Below are 16,868 nucleotides of genomic sequence, written 5' to 3'. Positions count from 1 at the left end.
AGATCTCAGACAATACTGCCCGGTGCCCACCCAATTCTTCCTTCCATTGTCCAGAACTCACAGGCAAGCCACTGAAGAACAGTGAGAAAAAATTTAAATAGTAAAGCAAGATGAGCTTCAGTCTTCCTACCTGTGATGTCATTGCCTACCTACCACAGGGGCGTGGCCCTGCCCAGCATATAAAAGGACAGACCTACCTCACCCCTCCCTCTCTTACCCCCTTATTCATCTCTCTCTCTCTCTCTCTCTCTCTCTCTCTCTCTCTCTCTCTCTCTAACTCCTCCTGCTTTTCCTTCTCTCCCCATGCTCACTTAATAAGCTCATATAATCTAATATCTTGTATCTGTTGTCTCATGATCTTATTTCTTACTATTACTCATAAAAAAAAAGATGACTAGCTTTGAAGAGAAACATTTTAAAATCTGAGTGTCATGTTCTATATATCATGGAATAGTATATGAGGCAGGCTTGCTTTGTAAGCTGCTCTGGGGCTAGACACAGCGAACAACTATTTTTGTAAGACATTTGAACTCTTTGTTCTATTGTACAGTTAGAACAGCTCTCCACATTTAATTTACAGTTCCACCCAGGCAATGGGGGAAAGACAACTCTGCAGAACAAAAAAAGAAAATCTAGATATATCAAAGGTAGGGAGCAAAAGACAAACATGCATGTGAGTTTTATTTATTAATTATTTGCTTGAAAAATGGCAAGAATCCAGTTAATTTTATATTGTCTACAATGAAAAGAGAAAAGTTCAAATTCACCCACTTTGTTTAGTTCCCCCATTTCAGAGAGAGTGTAGTTTTCTGGATACAGTTTCCTCCAACACACATACTTTTTTTTTTCTCATCTTTTATTCTCTTTTTTCTGGTTTCAAAATAGCAAACCTGGCTTACCAGAGATAATCCTTGTTAGCTTTAAGAACAATTAGTTTTGCAGCTGCAAGCAAAATGATTTATTGGAATAAAGCTTAATTCATGCTCCTTTAAATAGGCTCTTTTATTTGCACATGCTGTTTGCATAAAATGAAATGTTCTCCCTCCCCCATATTACCCTACCCCCACCCCCACGCCCACCCCGGAGAAGACAAAACCAGTTAATTTCAGGCAGTGTTGAGAGTCATCTGGTGTTTGTCATTGTAGGAGGGAGAACTTGTTTCCTATTCAGGCTTTTCCACCTTGGTTTCAGTGTCCACTCCGTAACAAACAAGGATGGACTTTATCAGATAATGTGTTATCTCCAGCAATCTTTTCAGGAAAGGAAGAGCTGAAACAAACATAGATGCTTACCTTCTCCTAAGTGAATGGTGCTGAGCTCCAAACTTTAGAACAAAAAGAAAATTCTCCTCATAGTACTGTCTCTTGATCATTTGCAGAGGATTATGTTATGCCCAAGTCGTGGGACCGCTGTAGACCACCAGAGACCAGCCAGATGCAAGATACACAGGGTCTTTTATTGAACAAGCTCCAGAGCTTGGACAGTCAGTTCCCCAGTAACTGGAGGAAGGTGGAGGCCCCATATCCTTGGGGTCCAGAGTTTATAAAGGCAAAAACCTCAAGGGGGACTTTCTGAACCTTGGTGTTACATGATTGGGTAAGGGGGTTATAGGGAAGTTTGCCTTAACGCTGATAGGGTATGATAGGGTCGGGGGTTTGGGCGAAACTGCAAGGGAAATCTTATCTAATTTTTTAATCTACTGTAACATTGTGGGTTTTTCACCTTATGAATTGGCATCCAAGTGTAAGGGAAAGGTTACCAGGAATACTTTTGTGGGCTTTCCGAGAACTTGGGAACATGGAGGAAGGAGGGAGTTCACCATGGGGGCAAGACAGAGGCTTGGTGTAAAATGGCTTTTGTTTGGTCCCTACAACTATCTTGTCTTTTTTTATTATTATTATTAACAGCTTCCACTTTCCATATTTAATTTTCCAGTGATACTTTTTTTTTTAATGTAAAAGGAGAGAAGTGGCAACCAAAAATGAACTCTGCGCCTTTGAACTATCTTTTAATGAACGGTTATAGAAATAATCCCCAAGATAAATGAAATGTAACCCAACTGCTAAAATGTTGTTCCTCTACATCAAAGGGCTGTAAATAGTAGGGGCTGGCAATATGGCGCTGTTGGTAAGCACTTGCCCAGTAACCATGAAAACCTGAGTTCATATTCCAGTGCCTACATGAGAATCCAAGTAGTGGCAGCAGATTTCTAGAGTTCGTTGGCCATTCAGTTTTGCCAAACCTGTGAGCTCTAGGTTCAAGGAGAGACTCTGTCTCAAAATATAAGATAAAGAATGATCAAGGATGACACCTGAGTTGACTTCAGGCCTCCACACACAAGCACACTTATATACACACACAAGCACTCTTATGTATGCATACCTGCACCAAAAGATGCAAAAACCTACTTCCTATCCCCCAAACATGAGTATATATTTTTAAAAGTTTTCAAATATAAATGTTTAAAGTTGGGGATTATGAACGAGGTCATGGTGTCTACCCTGTCTGTTCTTAGTTGTAGTAGCAGAGAACCACATGCACTTTGCCATCATTTAGCTTACAATATGATTGCCTTGGATGATTACAGGTAGGTGCCTTTGAAAAATATATACAAGAGACAAAACTACTTTTTCATAGTGTAAGGATGCCTACTTAAGATCACAAAACATGTCCAAGTTGTCAGTCATTAGGCAGGGGAGGATTTTTTGCCAAGTCCATGTTTTAATCCAGCATCCACAGTTGACTTCTTCTACTAGACAGAGTCCTTCTAAAGTTTTTGTTAATGCGAATTTCCCCCTAAATAACATTTTAATTAAGAACTTTAATGTCATAGAATACCAAAACCAAAATGAATCTCAGAATCATGTTAGTCCTGCCCTTTGATTCAATATATGACAAAAAATTATGGGAAATATGTAGCCTTTCAGAACCATAAAACAAGGCTCTGAATCACAGGTCAACATCTTATGTTTTGTTTTGATACCAAAAGTGGTTCAGTTTCAGGAAAATACAGCAGTTTTTCCTCTCAAAGCAAAATCCTTACACAATGCACTTTAAAGCTACAAGTATTAAAGTAATACAGATTTATATTACCCATGGACAGCTAGATATAATTAAAATGCATTCAGATACTTGTGGAAAACAGCGATCTTTTGGCTAACTAGCCCATCTACTCAGCAGCTGAAAGATGATGTATCAATTAATATCTGAAATCTGATGACCATCCTCCCTCTAAAAATGGGATTAATCTGAAGATTAAAGGTAGTCAAGCCACTTAAAGAAATGCTAATATCATCCTTCTTTTAAGGTTAAGAGGAAATATAGCTTCCCTGCAATATAAGCTAGGACCATAAAACTACAGAAACCGTAGATAACACATTCATTCTTACTTGCTTTTAGAAACTCAAAACCCTGCTATTTATTTTCACTAAAAGCTATCAAATTACAAGGGGAACAAATGTATAGATGTATACGTAGATATGCGTGGTAGGAAGATAACAAATAGGTAACGAAGTAGGTAGGTGACAGATGTATAGACAATCGGTAGATAAGTATAGCTACGTCAGCTGAGTAATAATTTGGTCAGAAAACATAAGCACTTAGTTCCACAAAATATATATATATATGTTTCTGATGAGTACACAAAGTGGATCAAAGACAGGAACCCAGCAGTGACCACAGCAACAGCAGAATTCCTTGAACAACTTTGTTATCTAAGGAAACAAAAACATATTTACGCTTTAATCTTTTCAGTTTGCATAAAGATAAAATTTTATGAATCCTATGCTACCTTTGCATTAATTTTTAAAGGCAGAAAGCACTTTGAAATAAGCTGGAAGATATGTATTAAATAAAATTTCCCCTTAGGCGCAATAGTTCTGAATATATTAATACAAAAATAAAACAAATATTTATAAATTATTTTCCTACCTCTATTTAGCTTCTGTGTAGCAAGTAAATATCACTGGGTTTTGGTGTTTTAAAGCTCTGGTTGGCTTTGCTCTCTGCTGTTTTGAGGTAGCAATGTGTTCTCTGAATCTCGGTATATTTACCTCTGAAATGGAGGTATTGCCGGTATTTTAAAGGCTAGAGGGCTGGTTCTCAGCCTTCCTAATGCTGTAACCTTTTAATATAGTTCCTCATGTTGTGGTGATTTCCAACCATACAGTTATTTTTGTTGATACTTCATAACTGTAATTTTGCTACTGTTGTGAATCCTAATGTAAATATCTCTGTTATCAGATGGTCTTTCAAAAGCCCCAAGCGGTTTGCGAGCCACAGGTTGAGAGCTGGTAGGTTAGAGTGTAAACAGAATTCTATGCAGAAAATACCTTAGACATCATCTTCAAGTACTCAAAATGTTCCCGCAGTTACTGAGTCCTTTCCAATTTACAAAAGATATAGTCATTGAAAGTGTCTTAAGTTATATTACCTGTATCTGTGCTCAGGCGTAGAACATTAACCAGAAGTTATGGATGCAACTATAAACTATAAACTGCAAACACATTGGTGGCGTCAAATAATTTATCTACCTAGAACATCAGCCCCTAGGTGCAAGTCATTCCAAGAGAGTATGGATTTAGATTCTCTTCACTCAAAACAGATTCATGGTGTGATTAAATTTCAGAATACAGAGGAAAGCAGTGAACACTGATCGGCCCTAGGCAGACATGACCTAGGGATTCCACGTGTCCTTGGGCAAAGTTCCCACTTCTGCATGGTTTTCTGTTCTGTTAATAGAAGAATAGAACCAAAATGAAATTTAATGATTTTTTAGTATTAGTGGAGGATTCAATAAGGCACCAAATCAAACAAACCGCTAGGATGTCCTGTCACATAAGAACCATTTAAGAATATGCTTACGTTTTCATTGTCATCATCACAGCCTTGTACGCTAGCACCCATGAATTGCCTCGTCACAGCATCTTGAACCATATGTGCTGACATATCAGCACTTGACTAGGAAATTTCTTTCTTTCTTTTCCTGGAATAGCTACAACAAGTGAATACTTCTCACGCTCAATTCTTTTTCCCTGAATGACAAAAACAGTATAAGATTGGGACCAAATGGACAGAGCTACAAAATAATTCAGAACAAACCTATCACGGTAGCCTGGGAACAGAGGCCAGGAGCCCTTCCATCCTACTGTTTCCACATGAGTGACAAGACCTTTGCTTTTCTGCAGTTTCACCTCTGCTTAGTTATATTTACATGCAATGCGTATGATTGGTCAATATTCCTCTGCCTGTCTTCATTCCATGATAGCATGAGAATGAACAAACATTGCTATTATTTGCCTGCATTATTTTTTGAGTCCCTTTTGGGGCTTTGCAGAACTTTCTCTAAGATTTGATGTACTGAAAAGAAAATGCACACAAACAAACATTCACAAATAGTAAACTAATAAATAATTTGAGAACTAAAAAGTGTTAGTCAAGGTTTTTGCCTATGATATTATATATCCTTACATTACTTTTTTATGCCTTAATATTTAAGTCACAAAAACTCAATACTGTTGAAGACATTTCGCAAATGTTTTAATAACCCAACTTATTATTACTATTTTTGTATTTGAGTGTTTCCCCAAGTCCTTTGCTTTTTTGTAATAGGAACATTGAAAACTAGAGGTGTTTCTCGGGAGTAGGTCACTTGCACTTAACATCCCCAAGGCCCTCAGATCAAGCAAAAGGAGAAAACAAACAAATAAAAGCAAAAGGAAATCTTTGGATTCTGAGAATTTAATTATGGTTACATAAAAAATATAATTAGCTTGAAAATGCAAACCCAAATTGTGTCTCATGCTTCAATATTTTTTAGTAGAGACAAAAATTACTTAATCTTAAATGAGTAGTACACCAATTTATGTTATATATGAAAAATTCTGTTCTAATCTAGGAACAAATAAAAAATGAATACTCAAAGAAAATTTCTATAAATATATCTTAAGGAGTTTCTTTCTCCCTTATAAAATTTTCCATTAAACTTCCACTCTCACATATAACCTTAAAATATAGATCTGATGTTGTGTGTATTTCAGTGGCTTACAATGTATAATTGAAGAGTTTTGATAACACAGTCCAACAATCAACTTAACCTGCCAAGTATGTCTTCCTACAGCCATTAACATTGATTATATTTTAGATGCGCAGAGATGATTCTAAAATATCAAGGATTTCCAGGCTATCTTTGCCAAATGGAATAGGTATTTTTGTTTATAATAGGAATTCTTTATCTGTGTTTTAGATCACGTGTGATCCACAGTATTGATTTTAACATCACCAGTAGCGGCTTGATTCTGTACGCACACATTCCTGGTGATTCACCATCTACCCCTTTGTTCTTTAAAATTCATCTGAAGGTTTGCAATTTGACATAGACAACCAAAAATGATGTAAGCACAACTTCAAAAGTTTCCTAAAGCTTCTTTTCTCAAATATATTAATGGTAAAAGCAAGGAGAATATTCACAGGCTTAAAAATTCTCCAGAAAATATCAGAAAAATATTTCCAAGCACTTATTTTTAAGTTATATTTTTATAATCCAACTTCCTTTTCAAAAGCAATTGTTTTCTTATTGATAAAATACACTCTTTAACTAGTCTATTTAATTCACCTTCAATTAGTCTGTTAATTAGTCTGTTTATTAATTAGAATAATATTTGGTATTTAGTCCACCAGTGACTGAGTGTTCTTCATTATAATGAACTGTGAATGACCTCAGAGGAAGTAAATGTGTTTTAGCCTGTACATTTTCTCATTTACTTGTGCCTAAAATCAACACTATTTTCAATCCAGAGTTTCCTTATAGGTTAGTTTTACAAATGCTTTGATAAATCAATAATGGTAGTTTTATTTTTTAAAGATAGGATATTTGGTAAGTTAGACAATGCTCAGTGAAATACAGTAATAGCTAAAAGCATAGGAAAAAAACGAAGCTGCTGTCGTACAGTTCTTTCCCTGTCAATATTTTCATTTCTGGGTGTGCATCAAAAGTCTAACATCCAGAAACACTTCAATCATCATGTCATTACACAGATCTACCATTACCAAGAGTTCCTTATTTTTAGATTATCAATGAAAGCCAATGCACCCCTAGAAAAACAATCAATTACCCTTTAACATGGGTTTTCATAGAACTTTGCAGGGATGTTTGTAACTATTATTATCTGCAGTGCAATTGTTTACAAGCTTACAAAACATACCGCTTTTTGAGGCAGGAAAGCCAATTTAATATTCTCAGTACTTGTACGTAAAGAGTAATTAATACTATGAATTTAATTAGTGAATGACTTAATTGCTTTGTCTCATGCAATCATAAACACTTAGCCACACTTACTAATTCAGATGTATCTGATTATTGCAGGTACTGGTCCAATATGGCTGAATGAAGTGATGTGTTTTGGGAGAGAATCATCTATTGAAAACTGTAAAATCAGGCAATGGGGCGTGTCCGTCTGTTCGCACACAGAAGATGCTGGAGTCACTTGTACCAAATAGTGTATCATATTTTTACCACATTTATGAAATTGATGTTGTAAAATTACTTTTGTTGCCCTACTCTACTAAAATAATTTTAATGGGTTCACAATATTGGTAAAAGGGACTGTTTGAACTGAGTGGAAGAACTTCTTAAACTAATCAGACTTACTCTATGTCTATATGTAAAGCATCCTAATTTCTTGTAATGGTTTAACTTTAATTGTCAGCTTGACATAATTAACAAATACCCAGGGAGACAAAAACTATGGTTATTTATATGAGGACATACCCAGAGTTGTTTAGCTGGCGTAGAACTGTTGTCAGCACTATTCCATGGGATGCAGACAGGTTTAAAAAGAGAAAGCTACCTTACAGTGACCACAAAGTGACAATCTACATCATGTTTCTGTCTACTTGAATGGATGACCTGAAGCCATGGATCAAAATAAGTCATTCTTCCTCACACTTCATTTATGGCAATGAGGAAAAAAGCTAATAGAAAAAAAACATTTTTTACCAGAAGTAGAGTTGTAAAAATCATAAACCTAACCTGCAGTTTGTCATATTGTGAAATTAATTTGCTGGAAGAATGGGGAAATGTTTGGGGCCATAGGTTACAGTTGATCTAGAATGCCACAAGGAGAGCTTAATGGACTATTCTGGTAGGAATTAGGCAATATGAAAACACTGAAGGTCAGTTTCCAGAGCTATCAGAAAGAAATAAGGATTTTATCAAGAGCTGAAAAGGGACATTCACATTTACATGCTGGCAGCTACTCTGACTTTATTCTATTTGTATTCAGAGACTTGGAGTAAGACTAAGTAAAAACCAACAGAGTAATATTTTTAATGGATAGAACTTCAAGACGTGATAGCTTCATGCTGTGGCATTGTTACAAGTCTCTGCTCTTACCCATATCTGCAGTGAAAAATATCAGCAAGCAGAGCAGGAAGATAGGTAAAGTGTGCAGTTTTAGCAAGTGAGGAGCATAAACTGGTCTAAAGTTGCTGACAAAGAAGTTAAAGAGAAAAATGTGATTGTTAAAGAGATTAGAAATGAAAAACTTCACATTTTGCAGTAGGAAAAAAAATAAGATGCCTTGATGACAAAGCCACTGAAGGGCTCCAACTTATAAAAAAAAATGAAAATTTATTTGAAAGGACAAAAGTTGAACTGAAGATTCTGCTCAAGGGATTCTGTGCTAGAAAACAATTGCCTAGAGAAATTTTGTCAAGCAATCAGTCGCCAGTGTACACAGAGACCCTAATAACTGTGCTAGAAAGGAACCAGATAATAAATATAATCAAGAGAATAGCAGAACTTAGGAGCCTCATCTACATGGTATAAAATAAAAGAGTGAGGGACTCACAAAGTTTTACACTAAGATACCAGAGAGATACTGAGGCAATGAAGTGTGTATCGGGGTCAGTTTCCCTATAAAGAACCCCCAGGAGCACAACATGTAAAGCTGTGAAGGTCAAACCTAAGTTGAAGTGGGGTTGCAAGAACCAAGTGACAGCCACTGAGAAAAATCTCATGGATAGCGTGGGACGTGTCCAAGAGAAAGCTGAAGTATGCTGACACAGCAGAAAAATTCGCCGGGTGACCCAGTACTGTAGGAGATCAGGAGATTTCTGCAAGAACCTCTGTGCCCAACAGTGAATTATATGAGTTGATTTCACCCTGTGAAATATCAATATTCTGTGCTCCAGTTTGTCCCTTTTGGACTGGAAATGTTCACTCTATAGGACTATATACTGGAAGTATGTAACTTGTACTTTTTCAAAATACACACTCACAGTTAAGTGATTATGTAATATTCCGAAGGGAATCTGAACTTCTATTTTTTTTCCTTTTTTTATTAATTTATTCTTGTTACATCTCAATGGTTATCCCATCCCTTGTATCCTCCCATTCTTCCCTCCCTCCCATTTTCCCCTTATTCCCCTCCCCTATGACTGTTCCTGAGGGGGATTACCTCCCCCTGTATATGCTCATAGGGTATCAAGTCTCTTCTTGGTAACCTGCTGTCCTTCCTCTGAGAGAAGCATGGGAGAATGGCAAAGTAGAAGGATCCAGAGGGTCCTAGAAGCCTACAAGCAGAACATTATGATAGGCAGATTTGGGCCCAGGGGTCCCGCTCAAACTATGGCACCAGCCAAGGACAATACAGGCCATAAAACTTTAAACCCCTACCCAGATCTAGCCAGTGGACAGAACAGTCTCCACAGTAGAGTGGAGAGTGGGATATGACTTTCTCACATACTCTGGTGCCTCACCTTTGAACTTCTATTTTTGAAACTCTTGAGAATTTGGGGGCACCCTGTGAAGACAAACTAAATGTGTATTGCATCATGAGATTAATAGGAGACTTCAGGGACCAGGGGTGAAATGTTATCATTTAAAAGTGACCTATTTGGATGTGAACTTGACAACACTGGGTTTGTGATGGTTGACATTAGGGGGTTGTAGAATAAGCCAGGAGATAGACTTCTAGCCGTCCCTTTGAGAGCATTTACAAAGAGATTTAACTGAGAACACAAGATCTGAATTTAGTGGCTCCATCTTATTGTTTGGGGAACCCAGCACTGGATAAACAGAAAAGTAAGTGGAGATGAGATGTTCCTTTCTTTCTGTCGCCTGACGTGAACAGTTGTCTTCTGCTCCTGCCATCCTTCCCCCGCAGTGATGGACTATGAGACAAAGGGAACCCATCCTGTGATAAGTTGTTTTTATTCAATGACTTGCACAACAATAGTAAGAAACGCACTTTCTCTGGGCTTTTAATTGGAATTTAGGGAAAATGTAGTGAGGCATTGAGCTGAATACTTTTAAGTTTGAAGCTTCTAAAGCTGACAAGAGAGTAGAGAAAAGGAGAATGTAGCACTTGTACCGTGAGAACACAGGAAAAGTTTTCTATATTTTGAAATTTTGGCACAAATGATATGAGAATAACGGCTGTGGCAGAATTGTATGTATGTACTGGGTTGGGTTCTCTTCAAGTTGCCCTTTAAAGTAAGATGACGTTTAAGACTTCACTGCTAAACTTTTCTTTATGAGGGCAATACTGTGCTGAGATTGAATCATATATTCTCAGATTTCAAATAAGTATTATAAGGCATAAAACTATTGCTATGTAGTTTCTTTTTCTACAACAGTGTCAAAAGCAAAAATTACAAGGAACATTATTGCATTCATTTTAAAACTGTAGAAGTGAATATGACTCTTAGAGTTCAATGGGGCTCCCTGAGTTTAAAAAAAAATGTGAGAAATAAATACTGGAATAATTTCAGGGAATAAAGCAAGAGACTGAAATACAGTGTTAACCTTCCATAAACAATCTCTTTCAGGAGCATACAACTTCAACCAAACTTTATGGAGTATATTTCTTTTGTTATTCACAAACTGTCTTTGATGCTTCATTTCCCTAAAAAGACTGCTAAAATTAATAACATCGTTTGTTTCTGTCCTTAAATAACAAAACAACCCCTCAGACTCTGAAAATATAACGGCAGAACAAAGCGAGCCCACATCTACTACTCGGAATAAAGAACAATTTGAAATTTTAAGTATTTCTCAGAGAAGCGGCATGACATATATGGAGCGCTCAGCTGGGAGAAGAGGCAATCTGGGAAAGTTAAGAATCAAAGATAGAATAATAAAGAAGTGAATATAATGAAGAAAAGTAGAGAAAGAGGGGAGTATATAGAGGGAACTTCAAGAAATAATGGGCTTGTTAGTCATCTCCATTACATGTTAAACATTTGGCATCATAAGGTAGTTAAGTCAGTTTATGAAACCTTGAAGGAGCATATGATAGGCAGAAGCATGAGGCAATAATTTAGCTGAAGGAGAAGTCCCTCTAGGCAATTCTGTTTTGATGTGTAAGTGCATCTGTGTGTATGTGCAAGTGTATGTATGTATATATATACATGTATATATATATATATATACATATATACATGTGTGTGTGTGTGTGTATGTGTGCATTTCTGTGTATGTGCATTGTAGTGAATGTAAACAACGTTTTTGTTTTGATCCCAAGTGTGGGATGGGGAACAGACTTGTGAGAGAACAGGTGATGTTTATCCAACAGAAGGCAGAACCACCTTGCGTGGGGGCTTGGTTTTTGCCAGCTGAAACACATCTTAGTATATAATTAGAGTATATATACGGGGGGAGGTACTTTCTCGATCTTGGTATTGTTTGGCTGTTCATTTTACTCCACTTCGGGATGCTCCTAGAGAGAACTGCTCCAGAAAACGCTTCAGGGCTCCTGGTCTGGCTGGCTGCTGTTCCATGTTCCAGCAGCAACTTTGCTTGAATTGCTGGTCTGCTGAAATGCTGCCGACTATGACAGGGGAAATGCTCCCAGACACTGAGTCCAAAAAGGTCTACTTCTGCTCCCATTAACCTCTGTTCTCTCTTATCTAGGGTAGGTGGGCTGGAAGGGAGGTATAAGCATTAAAGATCCTCCAATAAAATAGGTTTGGAAAAGGTTGAAACCTACAGTGCATGTATGTGTTTGCACATTTATGTATATATGTGCATGTGTGTGCATGCATGTGTGTGTATGTTCATGTGTCCATATGAGCAAGTTTGTGTATGTGTATATGTGTGTGTATTCTGGGAAACCAGAGGTTGATAGTGTCTTCTTCACTCACCATCCACTTTAGTGTTTTTTAAGACCTCTCAATGAACATGGCTCACTGACTCAGCTAGACTATCTGGACAGCAAGCCCTAGGGATCCTCCAAAGTGGAATGTGGGAAATATATGTTTGTGTATGTGTGTGTGTGTGTGTGTGTGTGTGTGTGTGTGTGTGATACACGTGTATGGAGGCCAGAAGCCAACAGTTGGGTGTCTTCTTTACTCCCTCTACTCATAAAATTATGTGCCATGTATGCATGGTACCTAGAGATAATTTCATGGCATATGTGGTTCCAGGTTGGTTCTCAAAATGTACAGATGAGGGTATATTGGGGCTGTCCACCAGTTTTATATGGCAGACATTTAGCATATACTGCTTATCCTTATAACACAGAAAACAAGACAATTCTATATGACCTACTTAATTCAGGATGAGATTATTAAGTAGCCAAGGCGCACATGAATTATGGACAATGCCAAAGCCACTTGCTTTCAAGCACTTCTAATTGTCCCTATCCTTCCCTTCTTTGATAGTCATGAAATTACAGTAAAGGATGGAATGTGTTGTCAGGAGCTCCACAAGGAGACCATTAAGACCAGTGAATCTGGACCCAGGTGGCTGCACAACCCGATGCACCAACTGAGGACTTTGCAAGCAGAGAACCTAGACCTCTGTTCAGATGTAGCCAATGCACAGCTCAGTCTTTACATGGAGAAGAGGAGAGGAAAGCAGGGGACTGCCTGTGATATGAACTCTGGTGTCCGTGATTTGATCACTGCACTTGGCGGAGAGGCCCTATGGCAACACAGAGGAAAGGAATGCAGGCTACCCAGATGAGACCTGTGGTGAGGAAGGTGGACCACACCTGTCAGAGGTATAGGGGAGGGGAATAGGATGGAAGAGGGATGGAGGGTGAGACCAGGAAGACAAGAACAAGAGGATTACAATTGAGATGTAATGTAAATAAATTGTAATAAAAGGACAAAAAACGCAAACAGAAAGAAGTTACTTTCCACTTGCTTTTGTTTTCCAAACTGTGTTCTCTTATTTTTACCTATTTTTTTTATTGAAAATAGATTATTTTGATCCAATATATTCTGATACGGTTTTCCTTCTCCCAAATCCTCTCAGGGCCTCCTATGTCCCCTCCCATCTGAATCTCAACCCTCTCTTATTTTAACACAACATTAGACTACCATGTGTCATTTCTTCATTAAGGTAAAAAAAATGTGATAGTGCTCTATAAATTAAAATAGGAAATTAATTGTGTGTGTTTGTGTGTCGGGGAATGGGGGGTACTTTTAAATTACCCAGATCTTCAGGGAGGGGAAATGATGCCGGACTCAGATTACTGTAATTCAGTGAAAGAAGTGTTTTCCAATCTAAGGAAGATAAAAACCTACAAGGAAGATATGTCCGAGCCTTCAGATCCTTGGCAAGGACAGTGTCTGAGAGATCCGGCTCTAGCCTAAGCAGAAGAAGAAAAGGATAAAATAGGGGAAAGGAAAATTTCCCAAAGACTGATCCTAAGTGGAGTTATCATGAGCCTTCATGCCACAAAAATCAGGGGTACTAGAGGAAGAAGGTGGTGTGTGCAATAGAAACAGCCCCGAAAACCTCTTTTCTTGGGTTTTCCAGAGCAGCCATGCCTTTGACTTTTTCTCTTCCCTTCATTTCTTTTCTGTCTTCATTGGTTCCTTATATACCCTTCTCTCCACACAAAATCCAGTTTTTTTTTCATTTAAACACTATCATAGGAATATTGTCTGGACCTATAGAGTGCTTGCCAGGGTTTTTTCTCAAAGCATGCCCTGAGGAAGCTGTGGCATGCAAGGTCCCAGGCGAGGGGTGGAAAGCCGTAGAGAAGTAGGCAACAGAAAGAAAGTAGAAAGCAAGCTGGACTTCTCTAAAAGACACAGCTATGGTTGGCACCAAGATTTTTGTTTGGTTGATTGGTTGGTTGGTTTGGGCTTTTGTTTTTTCAAGACAGGGTTTCTCTGTGTGGTCTTGGTGGTCCTGGACTTGCTTTGTAGCCCAGGCTGGCCTTGAGCTACCTCCCTGAGTCCTGGGCTTACATACACTTGTCACTGTGCCCAACAGCATCAAGATTTTTTTCTAAGCAGTGTATCACAAGATAAAGTACTGAGAGAGTACCGGTGACAAACAAAGCCATGGGTACATGGGTGGAAACTGGAGCCCAGGAGTTTTTAATTGTCAAAGGGCAGCTTGATATCATGACAACTCTGGAGGAAGGGAACAACTATGGGATGGTGCCTGCAAGTGCAAGAGAAGCTGCCTACCTGTTGGCTTCAGGGAGTTGGGTGGGGTGGGGAGCACATTCCCACTTAAGCTTGCTTTAACTGAAGTGATGCTCCTCCGCAGCCACTAGAACTGGAGTGGCTGTGGAATGGAAGCTCAGCCAGACCCACCATAAGGGGAGAAACCAATGATGCTTCCTTTATAGTGCCATATCTTGGTTCTCTCTCACACAGTATCACATTGGTGGTACAATTTGCAACCACAGTTCATGGAGGGAAAAAAAGACACCATGAATTGGAAGATCACAAAAGGTATATGGGAGGGTTTGGAAGAAGGAAGAAGGGTAAAGGAAAACTATGTAACTGCATTGCAACTTCAAAAATATCATACCAGGAAAATAGATAATGTTGTGAAAATGTATATGCCCTACAGTCTCACAATATTTAAATTAGCTTCATTATTTTTATTATTGCTGTGTAGAAAGATAAAGGGAAAGGCAAAGAGAAACTGTTTTACTTTTCAGTAAATCCAGCTTGGCCTAATTCTTTACTCAGAATTATAGGTGCACATGGCGGATTTTTAATATTTGATAACGAGTTTCTATGTAATTCTGATTAGTCATTTGGGTGTAATTATCTCCCTTTGTTTTATAATTCATGTATGGCATTGCTGGGTATCAGCAATGTTAGTAGCAGAAACTGCTTTAATTTCTATGTTTCCTTAAAGAGCTTAAGCGAGGGCCTAATTGGCACATAAAAAGCACAGGGTTGTGTGGAAAATATTAGGGGAGTTATTTTGTCAAAGGCCTACATTTTCAGTACCATAGCCAGACTTCAGGTACATGATAGTCCCACCGCACCCTAGTTTCAACTGTATAACCATCAATCCACAAGCGTTATTTTCTCAAGCATACACAGTGGTCGTAAAATTAACATTTTATCACTTTCTGGCCATGCCTCATAGCCTGTATTAGATCACAAGAAACCACAATGAGAAGTGGAAACCTAGTCCTGAAATTTGTGCTCTAAATTCTACGTATCATACATGCCCGGCCTTCATATGAGCTTGTGAAGTTGAGTATTCTTTCCAGGAAATATTGGTAAGGGAACTTTTATTCACCTGTTTCTCTTGTTGTCTTGGAGGTTTACTACCTCCTTCTGGTAACCCAGGCTTGGTCCTGGAAGCATCTAGCCTCCATACAATCTAAACTAGGCCTAGAAGGTTTTTCAGCCTCTGAGACTTACTGCTTTTGTTTGTTTGTGTTTGGTGATTTGTTATTGGTTTGGTTTGAATTTTTGAGACAGAGTTTCTCTCGGTAGCTCTGGCTGTCCTGGACTACCATTGTAGACCAGGCTGGCATCAGACTCACAGAGATACACCTTCCTCTGCCTCCCCAGTGCTGGGATTAAAGGCATGCACCACCACTTACTGCTTAGTAAGGTCACCCTTTCTTGTTTTTACTGAGCTCTGGGCTGGCTGGTTCAACTCAACTGTTCTGGCTCAAACTCCCTCCCAGCTGACTTACTCAATCTGGCTTTTCTCTCAGCCTCTGAATTGTTCTGCTTGGCTTCATACTAACTCAAGCAATCTGCTCTAATCTCCTGGCTCCTCCTAGTTCTGTGGCTTGTTCTGTCTTCACCTGTGTCCCGCTTGTTCTCTCATTCTCCCATTAAAACAGCCTTGTCTCTCCTCCTGTGTTGCCCCTTAAGTTGCTTCCTTTTCCTCTCTCTTCTCCTGAGAGGCATATCCTTTTCTGTCAAAACGTCTCTGAATTGTCACTTTTTCTGCCACTCAAGTAGACATCACTTTCAAACTTGGGTGCTTCCTTCTAGACACTGTCTCTACCCTCATTGTTTGGGATTAAAAGCACGTACCATTGCATCTGGACCTAAGCTTTTCTTTACCTGAAACTTGCTCTATACCAGGCTGGCCTTGAACTCAGATCTGCTTGCCTCTGTCTGCTGGATCAAAGGTGTGTTTGTATTCCGGGCGGATCACACAGATATAGAATGTCTTTGGATGTGATCTCTTGCCAGAGCAGCATGTTCTGAATGAAAATTCTTTTACAAAATATAGTTTTAATTTTTGTTTGTTCTTATAAAACAAGGTTTAACATTATCATTTAGGCTGGTCTTAGACTCAACTCTGGCACCTGTACACACACATACACACACACACACACACACACACACACACACACACACACACACACAAACACAAACACACACTTCTTTGAAAATTAGTAAGAATAATGCAAAGCTGAGGAGAATGACTCAATGGGTAAGAGCACTTTCTGCTTTTTCACGAATGCAGGTTTAATATCTACCACCATCATGTCACCCCACAACCATCTATAACTCAAGTCCCAGGGGATATGTCATTCTTTTCTGGTCTCTGTGCACAGTCATATGCGCAGGCATGAAAGAAAATGGGGAAAAAAAAGCAAGATGGCTTGATTTTGAAGAATGGTGATCTCTAT

General features: G+C 38.5%; 1 protein-coding gene and 1 long non-coding RNA gene across 3 annotated transcripts in view; both read left to right on the top strand.

Moving 5' to 3' along the window:
- MSR1 (macrophage scavenger receptor 1) overlaps positions 1-7,557 on the top strand; it is a 60,923-nt gene extending 53,366 nt beyond the window's left edge. For both annotated transcript variants that reach the window (XM_084759847.1, XM_084759848.1), the window contains one exon: positions 7,364-7,557. In XM_084759847.1, coding sequence (XP_084615973.1) covers positions 7,364-7,497 — 134 coding nt within the window. In that variant the 3' untranslated portion in view covers positions 7,498-7,557. The remainder of the gene's footprint in view (positions 1-7,363) is intronic.
- LOC311584942 overlaps positions 1-10,795 on the top strand; it is a 753,214-nt gene extending 742,419 nt beyond the window's left edge. Inside the window, exon 2 of the long non-coding RNA XR_014775044.1 lies at positions 9,450-10,795. This is a non-coding gene — a long non-coding RNA (uncharacterized lncRNA). The remainder of the gene's footprint in view (positions 1-9,449) is intronic.
- The last annotated feature ends 6,073 nt before the right edge of the window (positions 10,796-16,868 follow it).

The sequence above is a fragment of the Acomys minous genome, assembly GCF_964271855.1.
Source record: "Acomys minous genome assembly, chromosome: 15".
In the NCBI taxonomy this organism is placed as follows: Eukaryota; Metazoa; Chordata; class Mammalia; order Rodentia; family Muridae; genus Acomys; species Acomys minous.
This window is presented reverse-complemented; position numbering and strand designations above follow the sequence as displayed.